Source organism: Nesoenas mayeri (assembly GCF_963082525.1).
Source record: "Nesoenas mayeri genome assembly, chromosome: 16".
Lineage (NCBI taxonomy): Eukaryota > Metazoa > Chordata > Aves > Columbiformes > Columbidae > Nesoenas > Nesoenas mayeri.
The window spans coordinates 11,494,841-11,512,437 of record NC_137562.1 but is presented as its reverse complement, the minus strand read 5'-3'; the positions used below and the strand labels follow the sequence as shown (position 1 = coordinate 11,512,437).

General features: G+C 42.0%; 1 protein-coding gene across 1 annotated transcript; it reads left to right on the top strand.

The window, feature by feature from the left end:
* Positions 1 to 6,474: 6,474 nt before the first annotated feature.
* On the top strand, positions 6,475 to 16,974 carry LOC308046705 (protein-glutamine gamma-glutamyltransferase E-like; the record flags this gene model as incomplete). The annotated part of the gene is made up of 12 exons (XM_080354703.1): positions 6,475 to 6,718; positions 6,920 to 7,159; positions 8,469 to 8,587; positions 9,325 to 9,453; positions 9,620 to 9,800; positions 10,061 to 10,196; positions 11,772 to 11,875; positions 11,963 to 12,205; positions 13,524 to 13,841; positions 14,776 to 14,939; positions 15,670 to 15,794; positions 16,824 to 16,974. 12 exons carry the CDS (start codon positions 6,475 to 6,477, stop codon positions 16,972 to 16,974), a joined length of 2,154 nt encoding a protein of 717 aa, XP_080210829.1.
* Positions 16,975 to 17,597: the final 623 nt, after the last annotated feature.

The following is a 17,597-nucleotide window of genomic DNA, read 5'->3' as shown; positions in this document are numbered from 1 at the left end:
TGTTTCCTGAGCCTGCTGCATCACCTGCGAAGCCTGTGGGGGAGCTGTGCTTGACCAGTGTCTCCAGGCAGCACCAAGAAGTGTTTGCATGCAAAATTAAACTAGTTTTTTCCTCTGCTTCAACTCAAAATTTACCTCTGCGGGCTGGACTATCCTAAATCTAGGATATCTTCTATTTTATACCCTGAACTGATAACCTCTAAGTGACCTAGAGCCATCAATGCCTTACTTTGCCCAGGACACAATGAACAAGCTTGCTTTGCCAAAAAAAAACTAAAACAGAACAAAACAAACTCCACCATCACAACAAAATCCCACACCCTCGCCTCAATTAAAAGCGTCTGTGTTTATACAGATACACGAGGAAGGACGTGGGGAAGGCTGGGGAGCAGGACACGGGCAGGACTGAGCATCTCAGCGAGGAAACTGTGACATCTTGTGGTCAGTTCCTCAAGGTCTGTGTTCAGCTCAGCAACTCGAGAAGCCTGGGGGTGGGAGACTTTTAAGGAAAGCTGGGGAAGCACAGCAGGAAGGCAGGCTGGTGATGCATCGCTGTGGTCCCTCGGGATGCTCTGAGGTGCCTTTTCCCTCCCTGTGTCACTGGGGATCTTGTGGCCCAGCTCCTGGCTGGTATAAAAGGGCTTTGGTTTCTTGACAAACCCCTGTGTCACAGGTAGAGCAGGGGATACACGTACCATACAGCTTAGGAAAATGACTGGGTAACGAATGGAAGGCTGAAAACAGGATGATTTAAGGCTGAAGACATTTCTCCATGGCAATACCATTAGCACCTGTCAACCACGTTATTCTGCCAATTCAATAAATTAAGGGTGTAGGAACTATTAGCCTATTAGTGGTGATTCTTTGCTTGTTAAAATCCCATGCAAAGCAACAACTTACAGTGATACAGAGCCACGTCATGTCTTCTTAAGTTTCTACTATCGAAATATCCTTTCGGTGACTGATGAGCCATAAATGCGATAAGGGAACCAAGGCTATCCAACCTGCAATAGCTGAATTTCCCCTATCATGCTGCGCTTACATTTGTTTCAGGAATCTGTCTCTGCTGAACTTGCAGCATCGCTGCTGGGTGCAAACAGGCTCTGCACAGCCACACAATCACTCACCACTGTGAAGGCTCCAGTAGCAGCTCTTCTGTGTGAACAGTTTATAAAGCAACGTGAATGCTTCTGGCATTAAAAAAATACTACAAAATGTTTCCTACTGTAAATAAACCAGGATGATTTTCCTCCAAGTGTCTCAGGAGAACATGCGGATGTTGATCCCAGATGGGACAAGGAACATCAAAGGAGTAAAGCAGAAATATTCTGGATGTTTAATTTCAATGTGTAAGTGGCATTTCCTGTTAATTAAAATTCACAGGCAGGCTGCTAATGTGAATGGCTTTTGTGATGGTTCTTGGATTTTTACATTCCTAGAGAAACGGTGCGTGGGGAGGCAAAGTTCCTTTAAAATAACACAGTCAAAGTTATGGGAGGTTAGTACAGCACTTGATATGCCTTTTCCTGGGAATTTTTATATCTCTACCCACATCACAGACCCTTCAAGAATAATGGGGTTGACTTACCATTAAAAGCTGCTTTTGGCAAATTTTAGTACTAGCAGCAGCAAACAGAAATTATTCATGCAGGCCAGTTCACCCTTTAACTCCAGAGACAATAAATTAAAATCTCTGTTTAAAAAAAAAAAAAAAAAAAATAATAAAAATCCAGCATGCCAGACTAGTCCTGCTCTCACAGATGCCCAGATATGAAAAAGCAGAATTAGGCAATGCTGTCATCCACACGCATTAAAACAGATCCTCTGGGGAGCCCTGGGAGATGCAGAGGTTGCTGATAGAGCTGGCAGAAGCCAGGTCTTCAACTAAAGTAGAGGTTTAGGATCCAGGTGCTCTTCACACCTTCCCCAGGTCCATCTTCACTGACTGAAAATGATCGGTGTAGACGAAGTGAATGGAAAGTCAAGCTACTGATGTACTGTACTTTGGACAGCTGGGCCAGGAAGACGTTAAAATCTTAACAAGTGTCTGGAGTCAGATCTGTGCTCCCACTTCCAGCACAGGGTACCTGTGACTTGCCCCATGGACTGCTCACTGTTACATGAGCAGCCCAAACTCAGGGGCTATAAACTCCTTTTGTCTTTGTAGTGTGCAAAATTGCTTTGGGAGGGCGCTCGCAGCCACCTATTTTTCCACTGCCAGTCGTGGTGTTGCAGTACAAGACCATACTGGACATATAATGAGATGGGCTACAGACAGGCCGTACAAGCAGCCCATGGTGGAACCCTCTCTTTTTCTCCTGATGTTCCTCAAGGGTCTGAAGAGCCAAAAGCTCTTATCACAGAGACCGAACAATAGAAGCTCAAGCATAGCCTTGGATTTCGAATGTGGATATGCCCTTAATGACTTCTTTTTACATCTCATGTACTCATGAAAACAACCAGACTACACTAAATTTCAAGTGAATTGCAGGAACATAAGTGAGAGAAGCTAGTAAATTGCACCTCTAAGGGAATTAAAACCAAGGCAACACCCTTCCCCTGCAACACTTCACAGGAAGTTAATATGTCTAATTAAAGGTGTCCCTACTTGGAAACAGACTCACAAAAGGAATTCTGCACCATTTTTTGTGGAGGTTATACTTATCTCTTTCTAGTAAAGAGCAGCAACAGTGTAAGTGTAAAGTGCAACAGGGTCACCCTGAGGATAGGATAGTGCAGTAATTGAACAACAGGCAAAATTATTAAGCAGATGGATGAAATAAAAGCATGCTTTCCTCCGAAGGTTAGCACACTGCACTGCAAGTCTCTGAAGCAAGGGAAAAGGAGGAACCAAATATTTGGAATCATTTTGGACAATGAGTGGGTAGAACCGAGCTAGGAAAAACACCCGCGACAATGTAAAGTCATTAGTCACTCAGGAACCATAAGTGCTTCATTCCAAAGGGGTTACAAAAGCAGCGGCCGATGCTTTGCTGTGGTGAAGGTGTGGAGGGTGCCAGCTTAGGATGTAGGGCAGTCTGAGAGAGAGGTTCTGGAGGCTTGGTGAGCACCACCGCGGTGTGTTACACACGGGTGAAGGAGGTGATTGCAGCCGACATGGAAAAAGTGTGCTGAGATGTAATTACTCACGTGAGTAGTGAAGAAGAAGAAAAGAAATAGTCATACTCCAGAGGGAGCAACGTGTAACGTCTGAAGCAATCACTATAAGTACTGAATGCCTGAACTTAAGAACTGGTTGATGCGGTTTGTCACTAGGGTTGTGTGTGAAGATCAGGTAACATCAGAGGCTTGTGGCTCTTATGGTTTCCAAGGAATATGATTTAAGGAAAAGAGAAAAAGACCAACTAAAGTGGCTCTGAACAGCAGCCAAATCCATTTGAGGTGATTGCTGGAACAAGTTTTGACAGCCTGAACATCCCGGAAACTTCCAAGAGGAGGAAGGACCTTTGAATTACAATGTAAGTGGAGATATACCATACCAGATATACTGCTGCCAAGCATGGAAAGTTCTGATGTTTCTCTTTCAGGACAGGGCTAGCATGAATGTCATGTAAGTACTCTTTTAGTCTTTGTGGTATCAAAACAAAGTTTCTCAAAAAGGCGCAAGAAGCCTGTTTTTTTGTAAAATCATAGAATAGTTTGGGTGGGAAGGGACCTTTAAAAGCCACCTAGTCCAGCCCCTGCCATGAGCAGGGACATTGTCACCCAGACCAGGTTGCTCAGCCTGGCCTGGGCTGTCTCCAGGGATGGGGCATCTACCTTAGAAACAGCTGTTGAAGTGTAATTTCTCTTTTTTCAGTTTTTATTTTTCTTTGTAACATAAAATTCAGACTAATTTATTTTTTAAGTCTTTACTGAGTGTTAAAACATGATCAGTGGTGGACTGGCTTAGAGTTTGCTCTGATAAAAACTACTCGTGGTTAATAGTTTGGTTTGGTTTTTTTTAATAAAACTTTGGCTGAAATAGGAGTGTGGAGCTGCTAACACAACAGGTAAACAGACACTTGTTTCTGGTGGGAGCTTATAATTTCACATAAGTCGAGGGCATTGGAGATAATTTGAGACTCAAAAAACCTTGTAAAACCAACTCACAGTTGTTAAACAAAGCCAGAAGTGACACTGACCAATCTGGAAGTTAAGTAATCAGGAAATGCTCCTTTTTCCTTCATAAGGCTTTTACATCCCACCACCCTCCCCGCTTCCTCATACTTAAAGACAGATTATTCACGGCACACCTATTTTCCTTTGTAGGAAGTTGTTCTTCTCTTGGGATTCAAGAGTACCCATTTCCTCTGAGTAAGTAATTTTGGCATCTCCTCCCATAATTACACCCACGTCGAGTAGGAACACTGCCATCAGACACACATACATTATAGGAACTAGTAAATTCGTTTGACAAGTCTACAGGTACTAATAACAACTGCTAAGTACCTCTCCCTTCTTTCAAATTTCAGCTGACAGCACATAAAGATTGCTGGGTTTTTTCTTTTTGTGATTAATGTGACCTGGACATCCCTGAAGAAGAAAGTAGAAGGTGTATGCAGTTCTTATAAGCTGAGGGAATGGCAGGTGAGTTCTGCGTGTCATTTGCTTCCCTTCAGCAGGCACTTTATTCAGGACTGTTGCCTTGAGATACGTGCCCTGTAGGTATCTGCTCAGACTTCTTATCTGAAGGAAAATTTGTATTGTAGTTTGTTCTTGCACTGATTTATTGTTGTTGTTATTAAGGCCTGTTTGAGATTAACTTTTGAGCACAGCAGAGGACACTTGGTGGGGGGAATAGGGAGGAAAAGTAAAATTCCCATTATTTCAAAAGGCACCATGCAGAACTGCACCTAAACCCTTTTCTAAATGTTTTAAAATGCTATTTCAGAGATGTGTTATGCTTTGTATTAACAAAATTAATGTAATCCAACCTAATGGAGCTGTGAGCATGGAGCCTAAAGACGGGAGTTCGAAGATGCATTAAAGCCCTACCAAAGGAAAACAGTAATGACAATATCTCTGCTTTTTGAAGTTTAAAATGAAGATGATTGTTGAACTGGGCAATTCCAAAGCAGGGTTCTCTGTCATTTGGTGATGAAACAAACACCTTCAAACCAGCTCTTAAAATGTTGTTTTGCAGGGAAAGCAGCAGCCTACTGCGGTTCACTGTTGTCCCGTATATTCATGCTAAAGATTCTCAACGCTTACTCACAGTACTTCTTTGTGGTCTTAAACTACAAACAAACAATCTCTTCTTCCTTTAATTTAATTATGGCACCTTTTTGCATAAGTTATATTTTATTTTTTTCTTCAAAGGTTGTATGTAAACAGTAGTTTAATATGCAGATGTACTCTTTCAGATCTGACATAGTATTTTATTGCTATGCTAAACAGAAGCTTGTCTGAAGATCCCTACTATAACAGTGAATGGTATCATAGGCCTTAGTCCATCCTTTCCATCCCACTCTTTTGTTGTTGTTGTTATTATTTTCTTTTGAATTACTGTTAATGGTGGCGGTCATGTCCCTCAATCCTGTCCCCCACTCACTTCCCCCCAACCTCATGGTAGTTATGATACCAGCATTAATGAAAGTGATTTGGAACAATCTTCACCAACACACTTGCCCTGAGCATTTGCCAAGGCTTGGAACACAACGCTTGGGGTGTGCCCTGCAGGGCCCCCCCGGGCAGATACAACCACACAGGACGGCACCTCTCAGCGCTCCCAAAGACACTGTCATTGCTCAAGTTTGTGTGGCGATAAACATGAACTATAGAAGGGAAAAACAACCTTGCAAAGACCACATATGTATCTGCTTGCTAAAAAGGTAGTTTAGTATTTAAGGTGGCAAGAGCCACTTTATGGGTTTTAAACCTCAGACCATAATAACAGTGTGTGTGCAGGAGGTCACTTGACATCAGAGAACTCCAAGCACACTGTAATTCATCAGAATTCTTCTAGGACATGAGGACAGTGCTTATTAGAACAGGAATCCCAGTGGTCCAGTTGTCACTTTCGGACAAGTCAAATTCAGCCAGACTGATTTCTTTGTCAAAAGCTCCAATTTGTGTCCTGAAATACCTCTTGTTCTTTCATATAAGACACATGATCTCTCACTAAGCATCTTTCCCTACTCTAGGCCAAATGGCATCAGGATGTAAGCAGGAAAAGATGTCTTAATAGCCATTTCTGGGATCCTAAAATATATATATATATATATGTTGAAAATGTAGAGGGGCTACAGGCCACTTTTTTTGGTGCTGACAATTACATGACACCTGTCCAGTGATAAAACAGCATCTAGCATTGTATAGGAAATATGTAAATCCTCAGTGTATGACAGCCCTGCAACAAAAGGCAAGCAAAAATTTCTATTCTTCATCACTAGACTTAATCACTTAAATGGGGCACCTGGTTTTTAGGTATCTTTCCTCTGCCAAAAGATAACTGCTCTTAGGAACTTCATCATGCCACTTAACAGCAAATTACTTCTTTCCATGCTGGGTGCTTCCTCATGTCTTTTCTTCTGTTTTACAGATCTGACACCAACACATATCAGCTGGCAACCATCGGTAAATGCAAGCACACACCATACTGACAGGTACACCAGCACCGAGCTGACTGTGAGGCGAGGACAAGCTTTCACTATTACCCTGTACTTCAACAGACCACAGCAGACTGGAGAGCACCTGGCATTTGTCACTGAAATAGGTAATGCTCCCTCTTAGCTTAATCCACGTTCCCACAGAATTGTATTCTTTATCCCTTGTAGTTCTCCCCTTATTCTATTTACAGAGGGAATTTTTCTTCATGTATTTTTAAGGCTTCCCCCCTTAACATGGTCATTAAGTGTGAGGTTAATATCAAAACCACACTCTGGAATGGAAAGCAATTAACTCTTCTTTCTGGCAGGACCATCCCCCTCAGAATCCCATCGTACGAGGGCTGTATTTAACCTCTCTGAGGTGGGGGCAAGTGGCTGGAGTGCTACACAAGGACCCTCCGAGTCCGGCTATACAAACTTTACAATATCCAGCCCAGCCAACGCTGTCATCGGACGATACAATCTCATCCTGCAGGTAACCTCAGGGAACAAGATCATCTCCAGATTCTTGGGACAGTTTGTGTTACTCTTCAACCCTTGGTGCCCAGGTAGGTACCAACACCTTTGCTCTTCAATGTAACTGACCTATTTGCTTTCATACCTACACAGGGAGCTTACTCCTTCAAGCTACCTCTCTTTGGGTCACCAGCAGCAATTTTGGCTATCTCTTCAGAGATCTGCTTTTACTACATTTAAAAGCTGCTGCTACCGCTGCTCCCACCCCCTTTTTGTCCTAACGAAATGTGCTATATGGGGTGATATCACAGGCTTTCTTCAGGACTGAGCAGATCACTTTTTTCCTGTAGACAAGGGCTGACAGATAAGTGCAAGTACTTCTCAGAACTTGAAGCAAGCGTACAGTGATGTACAGTTACCAGGATAAGCTAACGAGCCGTCTGTAGGGATAAGAGCAGCTCAACGAAACAGCAAAAAGAGAAATAAAGCAACAACAAAATGCAAAGCGAGAGATTCATGCGCAGCGTTCACCGCACGGCACCCGAGCGCACCGAACGCGCGGCGCGGAGAGAACCGAGTGGTGCCGGAAAGAACCGAGCGGTGCCGGAGAAAAACGATCAGTGCCGGAAAGAACCGAGTGATGACGGAAAGAACCGAACAGTGATGAAAAGCACCAAGAGGCTCGGAAAGAACCGAGCGGTGCCGGAAAGCACCGAGAAGATCGGAAAGAACCGAGCGGTGACGGAAATAACCGAGCGGGTTCGGAGAGAACCGAGCCTGCCCGGAAAGAACCGAGTGCAGACGGAGCACGACCTGATGTGCGACCGAACCCCCCTGGCCGGTTTTGGCTCAGCCGTCCCGGCTGTGCCTTTCCCCCCTTGCTTCCCTTGGACATTAACCCTGTCTCGGCCGACCCAGCACAACAGGTTGGATATCTGAAATAAACACAGAATTTGGACACAGAAAATACTTACCATAATCGTAACAAAACAACAAGTTTATTAAGTCATTCATGTGTTTGTCTCAAACCTGGAGACTTTTCTGGACTTTTTTCCATCTTCTTCACAAAAGTACAGGCTACAGATGGGTGACATTTAGATACTACACAAAGGCTATACAAAAATTAAGGAAAAAATGTAACATTGGACTAGATGATCTTTCGAGGTCCATTCCAATCCCTAATATTCTGTGATTCTGTGATAGCACTGATTTTTCTCCCCTTTTACCCCCAGGCTATATAAAATATCAGGCACTTTCCCTAAACTGTACATGTTCAGGGAGCTGCAACAACATATTTTCCTAACAGTGGACTTCCCCTTCCTAAATCAAGATACAAATGTTTTTGAAAGGTTACTAGTGTTCTCAGCTTTACGTGTACAAGCATGTCCAACTGTTTTTCAGGTGATGATGTCTACATGGCTAATGAAAATGAGAGACAAGAATACGTGCTAAATGAAAATGGAATAATCTTCGTGGGCAATGCAAAGTACATTGAAGCAAGAGGATGGTACTATGGACAGGTAAGTCATAAGGAACTCATTTGGGCTCCAATAGCATTTTCTCTTATTAGTATTTGTCTCTCTGATAGGTATGTCTGTTTATATGAAAACTGAACAAACCTGCCTAGCCATACTCATGGTTTCCTCACTGTGTGCCTAATAGGCCTTTGGTGCAAGAGGTGGCTTAGCTGGGACTGACCTCTATGTGTGCCTGAAGCTCACAGGACATCTGTGACCAAAGCACCCACAGTACAAGTGACAAGATACTTGTGTGGCTCCAGCACCTCCCTTATTTTTGAAATGCCGTTCCAATGGGCTAGAACTGGCATTCACATAGAATCATAGAATGGTGTGTGTTAGAAGGACCTTTAAAGATCAGCTCGTCCAACCTCCCTCCAATGAGCAGGGACATCTTTAATTAGGTCAGGCGCTCAGAGCCCCACCCAACCTGATCCTGAATGTTTCCAGGGATATAACTCAAGTTAATTCAATAACTGCACTTACAACAAGCTTGTCAGTTCTAGTTTTACTGCAATCATCACTTTCTGATGGCAAAAGGAATCCTGCCAGGATTTTGCTTTATTTAGTCAGCCCTGTCTTCAGCCAATATTGCAGTGTGAACCGCACACTACTGACCTCGTGCCTCACTGTCCCTATCACCTTTAGGCTGGGATATCTTAGAAAGGAGGAACTGCAGTACAATCTTCTCTAACTCTGTTTATGAAACTCTATTTTCTTAAAAATTTGTCTCATCACAGTTTCAAGATCACCTTCTAAACATCTGTCTCACCATGCTCGATCTGAGCCTGTACTATCGTCAGGACCCAGCCATTGATGTGTCCCGAAGAGGAGATCCTAAATATGTGGGCCGAGTAATCAGTTCTATGGTAAGAAATGGACAACTTCATCCAAATTGCATGTGCTTAAGCAGGAAGCATTGGTTACACCACCGAGACTCAGCCACCTACCTGCACCTTAAGCAACAGGGTTGACTAGATATAGTGTATTACACACAATTGATTTTGTGCATTCTGTCCATTGACCTTTTTTTAGATCAATGGAAATGATAACGACAATGGAGTTCTCCTGGGAAAGTGGGAAGGAAGCTTCCATTCACATGAGAATCCATCCAGGTGGGACAGCAGCATGGTGATCCTCCAGAAATGGCACCAGGACAACTACAAGCCCGTTCAGTACGGCCAGTGCTGGGTTTTTGCAGGCGTGATGTGTACAGGTAAGCTTTAAGAATAGAGGACTGCGGTGAAATTGAGGCATTTGTCACCTCTGGTTTTACCAAATGTACAAAGCAATTAATTCTACGAGAGGAACAGTGCTCTGAAGACTGCAAATGCTGAAGAATCTCAAAATAGGCGCTTAGCTTTGTTTCTCAGATATTTGTAATCACTGAACTAAAGCTCTGTGTGTTTTTTGTTTGTGTCTGGTTGTTGTTGATGGGTTTTATTTGTTTTGCTTTTTTTTTAATATATGTTACAGTTCTGAGGTGCTTGGGGATTCCAACTCGTTTGGTTTCAAATTTTAACTCTGCTCATGATGTGGACAGAAACCTGAGCATTGATAAGTACTATGACAGCTCTGGAAAGAGTCTGAATATCGGCAAGGATTCCACATGGTAAATATAATCTTTTGCATCTCACCAATAATTAAAAAGAGGATTTATGAGGCTTAAAAACATGAACACTAGTAGTACAAAAGCAGCTGAGTGGCCAAAATGTAATACAAATATCTACATTAATACACCAGGCATCCATTGGGAAAGAAAACATTCTTCACGGTTTTGAGATAATAGTTACTTCAAACAACCAACCAGCCAAATTTCTTGTAGTCCCTGACCTCAAACAAGTTGCAATTTTCTTTAAAAAGTGTTTTTCCACTGACAACGTTCCAGTTCCCAAGGCTCTTTTAATTACTGACACCTAACCAGTCTGTTCCCGATAATGCAGCCATGTACCTTCCATGCGCTTAACTTGCTTACTGCTGCCATAACTTTCTCTGATCGCACATCAGGGTTTCTCAGCTTGGCCTGTCGCCCTCCCCAGGCACGTGGGAGCCTGCCTAAGAGGTTTTCCAGCACTTCTTTAGCTCGATCTTCCCTTTGTTGGAGCTGAAAAAGAGGGAACAATCCCAACAGCCTTCAGACTTAGTTATTGGACGTTGCAGTCAAGTGTTGTAAACTGCAAGTGATCCATGATCATCAATCAAGCCCCCAGTTTGAGCAGCCAAAGAAACATGATATTCTTTAAATAATAGCGTTTTATACTTCAGTTGCCCTCCAGTTTTAAAATCTTCGCTCTGCAGCTACTTCACTTTTCAGAGAGTGAACTACCCAGGCCCATGGGTCTGTCACAGCTCAGAGAATCTGGGCACAACAGGCTTCGCTAAAAGTGTCATCTTTATTTAGTCCGCTTCCTCTTACTGAGTGTACGTGGTTGAAGGATACAGGAAGTCTTTCATTTCTTACCTTCCTTAAAAACATCAGCCTCTGAACAAAGTTCAGCCAGCAGATCTTTTCTGGGTCCTCGTGACTTACACTTTAGCAGCCTTTTGTGCTACCCTTTCGGTGTTTGTGGAACTCGTTACCACCGGATGCTGTTGAAAACAAATCTATAAAGAGTTTTTTTAAACAGGACAAAAGAGATCAATAGCAAATAAGATGACTAATGACTACTAAACCCAGTGGTCTCACTGTAACGTCTAATTCAGAAAGTCTCTAATTCTCTGATTGCGAGAAATCGTAGAGCATATCAGGGAAGGGTCGTTCTATTCACGTGCTGTTCTCTCTTTTTCTAAACATCTGCTGCTGCACACTGTTGGACTTTATGTGCATTTTATCTGACCCAGTATAGCAATTTAAATTTCTGTTTAAACAAAGCATTTCCCATATTGGAGGGTTACCGAACGCAATCACCAAGTGTTGCCTATACTTGAGGCTTAAATCATTCACTAACAGTTCACACTGCTCCCAAAGCAAGCCATTTGTATTCTCTCCCTCCCCACCATGAGGTCAACACCTCAGAAGCAGGCAGTAAATTTTACCTTTGAAAGGGGTGGTGAGTTGCTGCAACTAGACAGCAAGTGTCACATCTCAGGAGAATCTTTAAAACACAAATTTCCCTGCTCCTTTCAAATTGGAAGTTGGTATGACTCTATATTACCAGGCTTTCTAGACATTGTTCTTTGTCTTCAGGGATTATCATGTCTGGAATGAAAGCTGGTTCGTTCGCCCAGACCTGGGAAGTTCCTACAATGGATGGCAGGTTTTAGATGCAACTCCACAAGAACAAAGCAAAGGTAAAAGTACGAGTTCTTAGCATGGCTTAACAGTCCTTCAAACTGAGCATGACTAATGAAGTTCGGCGCTTTTTCCCTATGTTTTAGGATTATTTCAATGTGGCCCTGCATCTGTCGTAGCCATCAAAGAAGGCGATGTAAACCTGGATTATGACACCTTATTTGTGTACACAGAGGTGAATGCCGATTGCAACAGATGGATTGTATACAGTAACGGAACTAAGAAAAGAGTTTATTGTGATACTGAAATAATTGGCAGGTTTATCAGCACCAAGGCTGTGGGCAGTAATTCCCGTGTGGATGTCACCTATAATTACAAATATCCAGAAGGTAAAGGCATTCTCACAAATTATCTCCTTGCTATCGCAATTATCTCCTACTGAATTTTTGGTGCTAGGAAGCTAGGATGGGTAACCCGTTTTGTTCGAGCATCTCTCCCCTTCCTTCAGAACGAGTATTATATTTCTGGGTTTACGTATTTAGCAGTTTCCTTATTAAGACACAATACCAAATATACTTTAGTTCCTTACACCAAAGTACAAAATGTAATATATACACAAAACCAGGCTATGAAATACGTTTTACTACCCAAGGCAGACAAACCCTCAAGCTGTCATACCAAAACATCTTCAAACTGAGTCCATCATGTATCACACACTGTGCACAGAGAAGTTATACGGATTAATAAGTACTAGTTTTCTGGCATATCTGGCAGAGGGAGTGGGGGAACAATCAAACCACTAATCCAAAACCTTAAACTCCAGTCCTCTAACACCAGAAATCCATCTCCCATATGACCTCATGCTCGGTCTCGCTCAGCAAATAAATTCTTTCTTGCTGCATCCATTCCAGCTCCTCATCTTTCCTTTTGAAGGCCCCATTACATCCCATTCCCAAGAGCAGTGACTAATTAGTCTCCCTCCTTGAATGTGTAAATTCACTGAGTTACGCTCTCCTGTGCTCTGCTCTGACACCCATCGGCTACCCAGCCATCCAGTGCTTGTGCTCCCAGTGCACTCAGGCCCCACATTGTTTGATTCTGGAAACAAAACTGTCAGGAAACAGGAAAGGGACTAAGTGCCGTTCATCTGTACTTCAGAAAACAAAGCAGCGAAGGTTGAGAACTGCACAGCCAGACATTTGCAGGAATACCTTTCTCTTTCCTCAAAAACTTGGTACCTAGGTGTTTCCATCTTATTTTTTCCCCTTCAGTTTAGGGTTCCAGATGTATTTTGCTTTTTTTTTAAAAGTTTGCCACCCAGAATCAGTGGCCACATTTCAACAATTCACTCCTGAAGGCTTTAGCGCAACCATATTTAATATATAGGCTGGTTATCATCAGATTAGCAAAGTAATGCCTATCGCACTAATGCATGTTCTGAGCAACGAAAAAGAAATCTTGCATCCTAAACAAATACATATGCATCATACTTAATTTTAGTGACTGATTCACCTTATTACAATATTTTTATTACTTTCCTGTGAAAAACCTTAACAGAAGCCTAATAAAAATATGGGAAACTTTTAGGTATTGCATGTTTCTGGGTGATGCAGATCTGACACCCTATATTGTTCTGAAAACATTTACAAAGAGAAAGTGCAATGGCAACAAAACTACGAGTTTTACTTGGTTCTCTCCCTTGAACAGGTTCTCCCGAGGAAAGACGAGTTTATAAAAAGGCCTTGGCCAAGATACTTGGATCCAACATCACAGCAGGACACACAGAACCTCCAGCTGGAAGATCTTCAGAGACTCTTAGAAACCCTGGGATCTCTGGGAAATTCAAGCTGGCTGAACCTCCAGTGTTTGGCAAAGACGTTTCCCTAATCTTAATTCTCAATAACTTGTCTTCTGACCACAAGACCGTGAAGGTGGACATGAGTGCGTCAACCGTCCTCTACACAAGGAGAGCGGTGACAGAGATCCTGAAGGCAACCGCTTCTGTGGATCTCGGTTCTAAACAAGGTAATTTGAATGTCCCTGAAGAGCCAATTTGGCCCTGTTCTTAGCCACATGAAGGCGAGTGGAAAGTAGAAACATCAATATCATATCTATATCACACCTGTAGCGCAGTAGCTTGTTCCACCTCTTAACAGCATTGTTCATGATGAAATTTTACATCATCTTTTTTCTCTCTCTGAAAACCAGGAATTGAAGGTTGCATTAAATGTTATACAGAGGTTACATTTACATTATAGCTCCAGAAGCAACACTATATATATGTGTGTCTGTCTGTGTTGATTACCTGTATACAAACACATCTTACTCTTTTAACTAGTAACAAAAGGTCTGACATGTGCTTTCTGGCACTCATCAGGCAACACTTTAATAGATATTAACTAGGACAAAGGTTAGAATTACAATGAAACTCTCTGTCTCTCTTTCGAAGAGTCAAGAATATTAGAGCTATTAGTGATCCTTTTTCATCTTCAGGGGCCGCAAAGACAACAAATTTTTTCCATATGCAGCAGGAAAGTTGTAGGACTATAACAATAACCAGCTGACCCGGTCACTTGAAAAGGATCTCTGTGAATCTTGACCCAAACTTTCTTGTTGACGGAGGTAAAACGAATAGGACAAACGGAGAGAATAGATAAAAATGGTTATACCTCTAATTATAAGAAATATAAAGGGACATGAATCCAGTGAAATGCAGATGAGCAGATTCTTTCAGTTTCATGGCAAAGTCCTCCATTCAAAACTGCAAGGGTTAAACAGGTTAAAGTAGAAAAGGATCACCAGAAGAGCAAAATGCACCACCAGTCTTATAAGGAAGAAATATAAACACTCCAACTGTCTTCTGTTCTCTTCAATAATTTCAAAAACCCTCACAATAACTCTCTTTTCTTTAGAATTCTTTGAGGATTTAATGGTTAAAAAATACACGTCTTTATTCCAGGGAAACATATCCGGTTAAATATCCCTTATTCTTATTATGGAAAATATCTGACTACGGACAAAAGGATCCAAGTCACCGCTTTGTGTGAAGTCATGCACATGCATGGGGTGAAGTTGCTGGTGGAGAAGACAATCATTTTAGAGGACACAAACATTATCATTAAGGTAAACTATTATCTCCCTGATATCCTGAACAGACAGAAAGAACTAAAGAGTCATTCTGGAGCTCAGATCTTAATATGAGAATTGGGGGATAAAGGCATTAATTTAAGCTGTAATTTCAGATGTTGCTCTAAAATTCTGCCTGCTTAAAGTGAGAAAGCAAGCGTGCGGGAGACCAGTTTTGAATATTCGCCTGAATCTGCCCCTTGTTCTTCAGAACAGCTCTGGTACCTTCTGTCTTTCCCAGTCACATGCCACTGCCTTATGTTCACGGAACTTGCTGTCATTTCATCTGTGTTCTGGTTATCGGGAGCTTGTGTTGCCTTTAAACCACTTCGCCAACTCCCAAAATACAGACTTAGACCCTTAATTCTAATAATGTGAGGGCCAATTGATATTGTTTTAACACTTTAATCCTCATCAATGATGTGCAAAAAGAAAAACCAACCAACCAAAAGCCACTCAGCAAACAAAGATGAGACATGTTTAATGATACGTGTCTGTACAGCCAGGGCTCTTTTTCACTGAAATTGTGCTCAAAATACTGCATACAGCTTGACAGCACTAATCCAAATCCAGCTTCAAGTATTAGGAAAGGCACGTGAACTGTCAGCTAAATGTCACGGCTCCTACAAATGCATCCTCAAATATCCTTTGCTTACATTTCACCTGAAGTCTGACTCCAGAAAACTGTGAAACGGTGCATGATCAGAAACGTGTCCCTGTCCTTTAGATTCCTCGGCAGGCCGTGGTGAACAGAGCTGTCACCCTAGAGATCTCCTACGCCAACCCCCTCCCCGAGCCCGTGAGCCGCTGTGTGCTGCTGGTGACCCTGATGAACCAACAGGTCAAGATAAAGTAAGTGAAACCTGCAGCATTTACCCAAGGTCTAGCTTCTCAATACGAAAATATCATAGCTGAAGCGTCATTTTCACATTTTCTATTTATGAACATAAAAATGCCACCAAATATATATTGAGATATTATGATTTCTCAATCATGGGGTTTTTTTCCACATAGGAACTTAACTTCAACAACTAAAACCTGCAAACATCCTTCCTTCCTTCCTACAAAAGCAGATGGGCATATCAAATTATTTCACCTCTCTGATATTTCTTCTACAGCTTGGCTTTGGGTTTCTGTTTTTATATACAGGGCCCTAATACTACAAAAATAAGTCTGAGCTAAAGCAAATAAATAAGACATTGCCATAATTCCCTTCATTTCAGCCCAAACGAGAAGCTGCTCTGTTCTCCTATAAAGCAGGAGAAAATCATGCCCTTTCAAAACATAAAGGCAAAATGTTCTATTGCTTTTTTCTTTTCCTCCGGACTCTGCTGCTTTATGAGTTAACTCAGCACTGAATAGTCCATATTTCCTAAAGCTTGTTTTGTTATAAAACAGCCTGACTTGCTGTGGCACTGGAAATATTTGGACATAATAATCTATAAAAATATGGAAAACATTGTTCCAGTGAAAGACTCAGCAAATTCAGGCAAAAAGGAGACACAGTACTAAGCACCTTGGCCATTAGAAAAATCATATTATTACCAAAATGGTTACGAACCAACCAGGCATCAGACAGAGCAATGAACTTGGACATCAGTGTTCTCTGATTCTGAGTTTGTATTGACTATGCAAACTTGTACCCAGCCCTGACACAGAGGCAGGATGTAGTACTTCTCATTTCCATCAGCCTATTCAAGAGTAAATGAAGACGGTACTATCTTTTCTCAATTCTTAGTCTACATAAAGCCTCAAACCCTAAGAAATTCTCAAAAACCAAGTCACTGTTGGTGCTCTCGGTACCATGCAGTTCTCGTTCTTGGGAATCTCAAGGAAAGACAATGCAAGCCTGAATTAATTGATTTGTTTTTTTCCCCTCAGTCTGGCACAACTGGCACCGAGGGAGAGATCAAAAATCTATTTTGAATTCACACCTCGCAGGCCTGGGCCCTTACAGCTGCAAGTAGACTTCTCTTGTGACAAATTTTCACATGTTAAGGGATTTGCAACCATTGCAGTAGCACCTGCATAATGTGATGGAATCAACCTCCTGTTTCAGCAATAACATGGCAAGACATTCTCCTCTCCATAGAGACAGCGACGACAGCAAAAAACTTTCCACAAAAACTGGTGACCTCTTACACCGCAATACGATCGAGTCTTCTGCTTTCACAGTGCTTAATTATTTAGTCTTTAACTAGTCCTTTTTGGTCCTCTTGTCTAGAAAAATAAAACACCTTCCATGTAGAAATAGTTCAACTGTTCTATCAAATCTCACTGTATTAAGCTCCTGGTTTGAATTTGCCATCAATTAACAGAGTCTCTTTGTGAACATATTCTAATTGTCAGCAATAAACTATTAATAGAACTACTCAGAATGTTCTTGCACATTTTTTTATCCATAACCTGAACTATACACAAGTGTGGAAAAGAAAGAAACCTTACGGCGGGTAAGTTAAAACCAGCCTGATTGCTCCAGACATCGCTCTTCCAATACAGATGAACGACACCTGCTGAGAAAATGAGCTAAATTAGATTTGGTGGTTGTATTTTGCTCCAGGTCAGAAACTTCTCACTGTACTACCAGGAGAAGAGGCCAAACTTGCCAGTGAGACCACTTGAGAAAAAGCCACCTATGCCATGTACTGTTGTTTT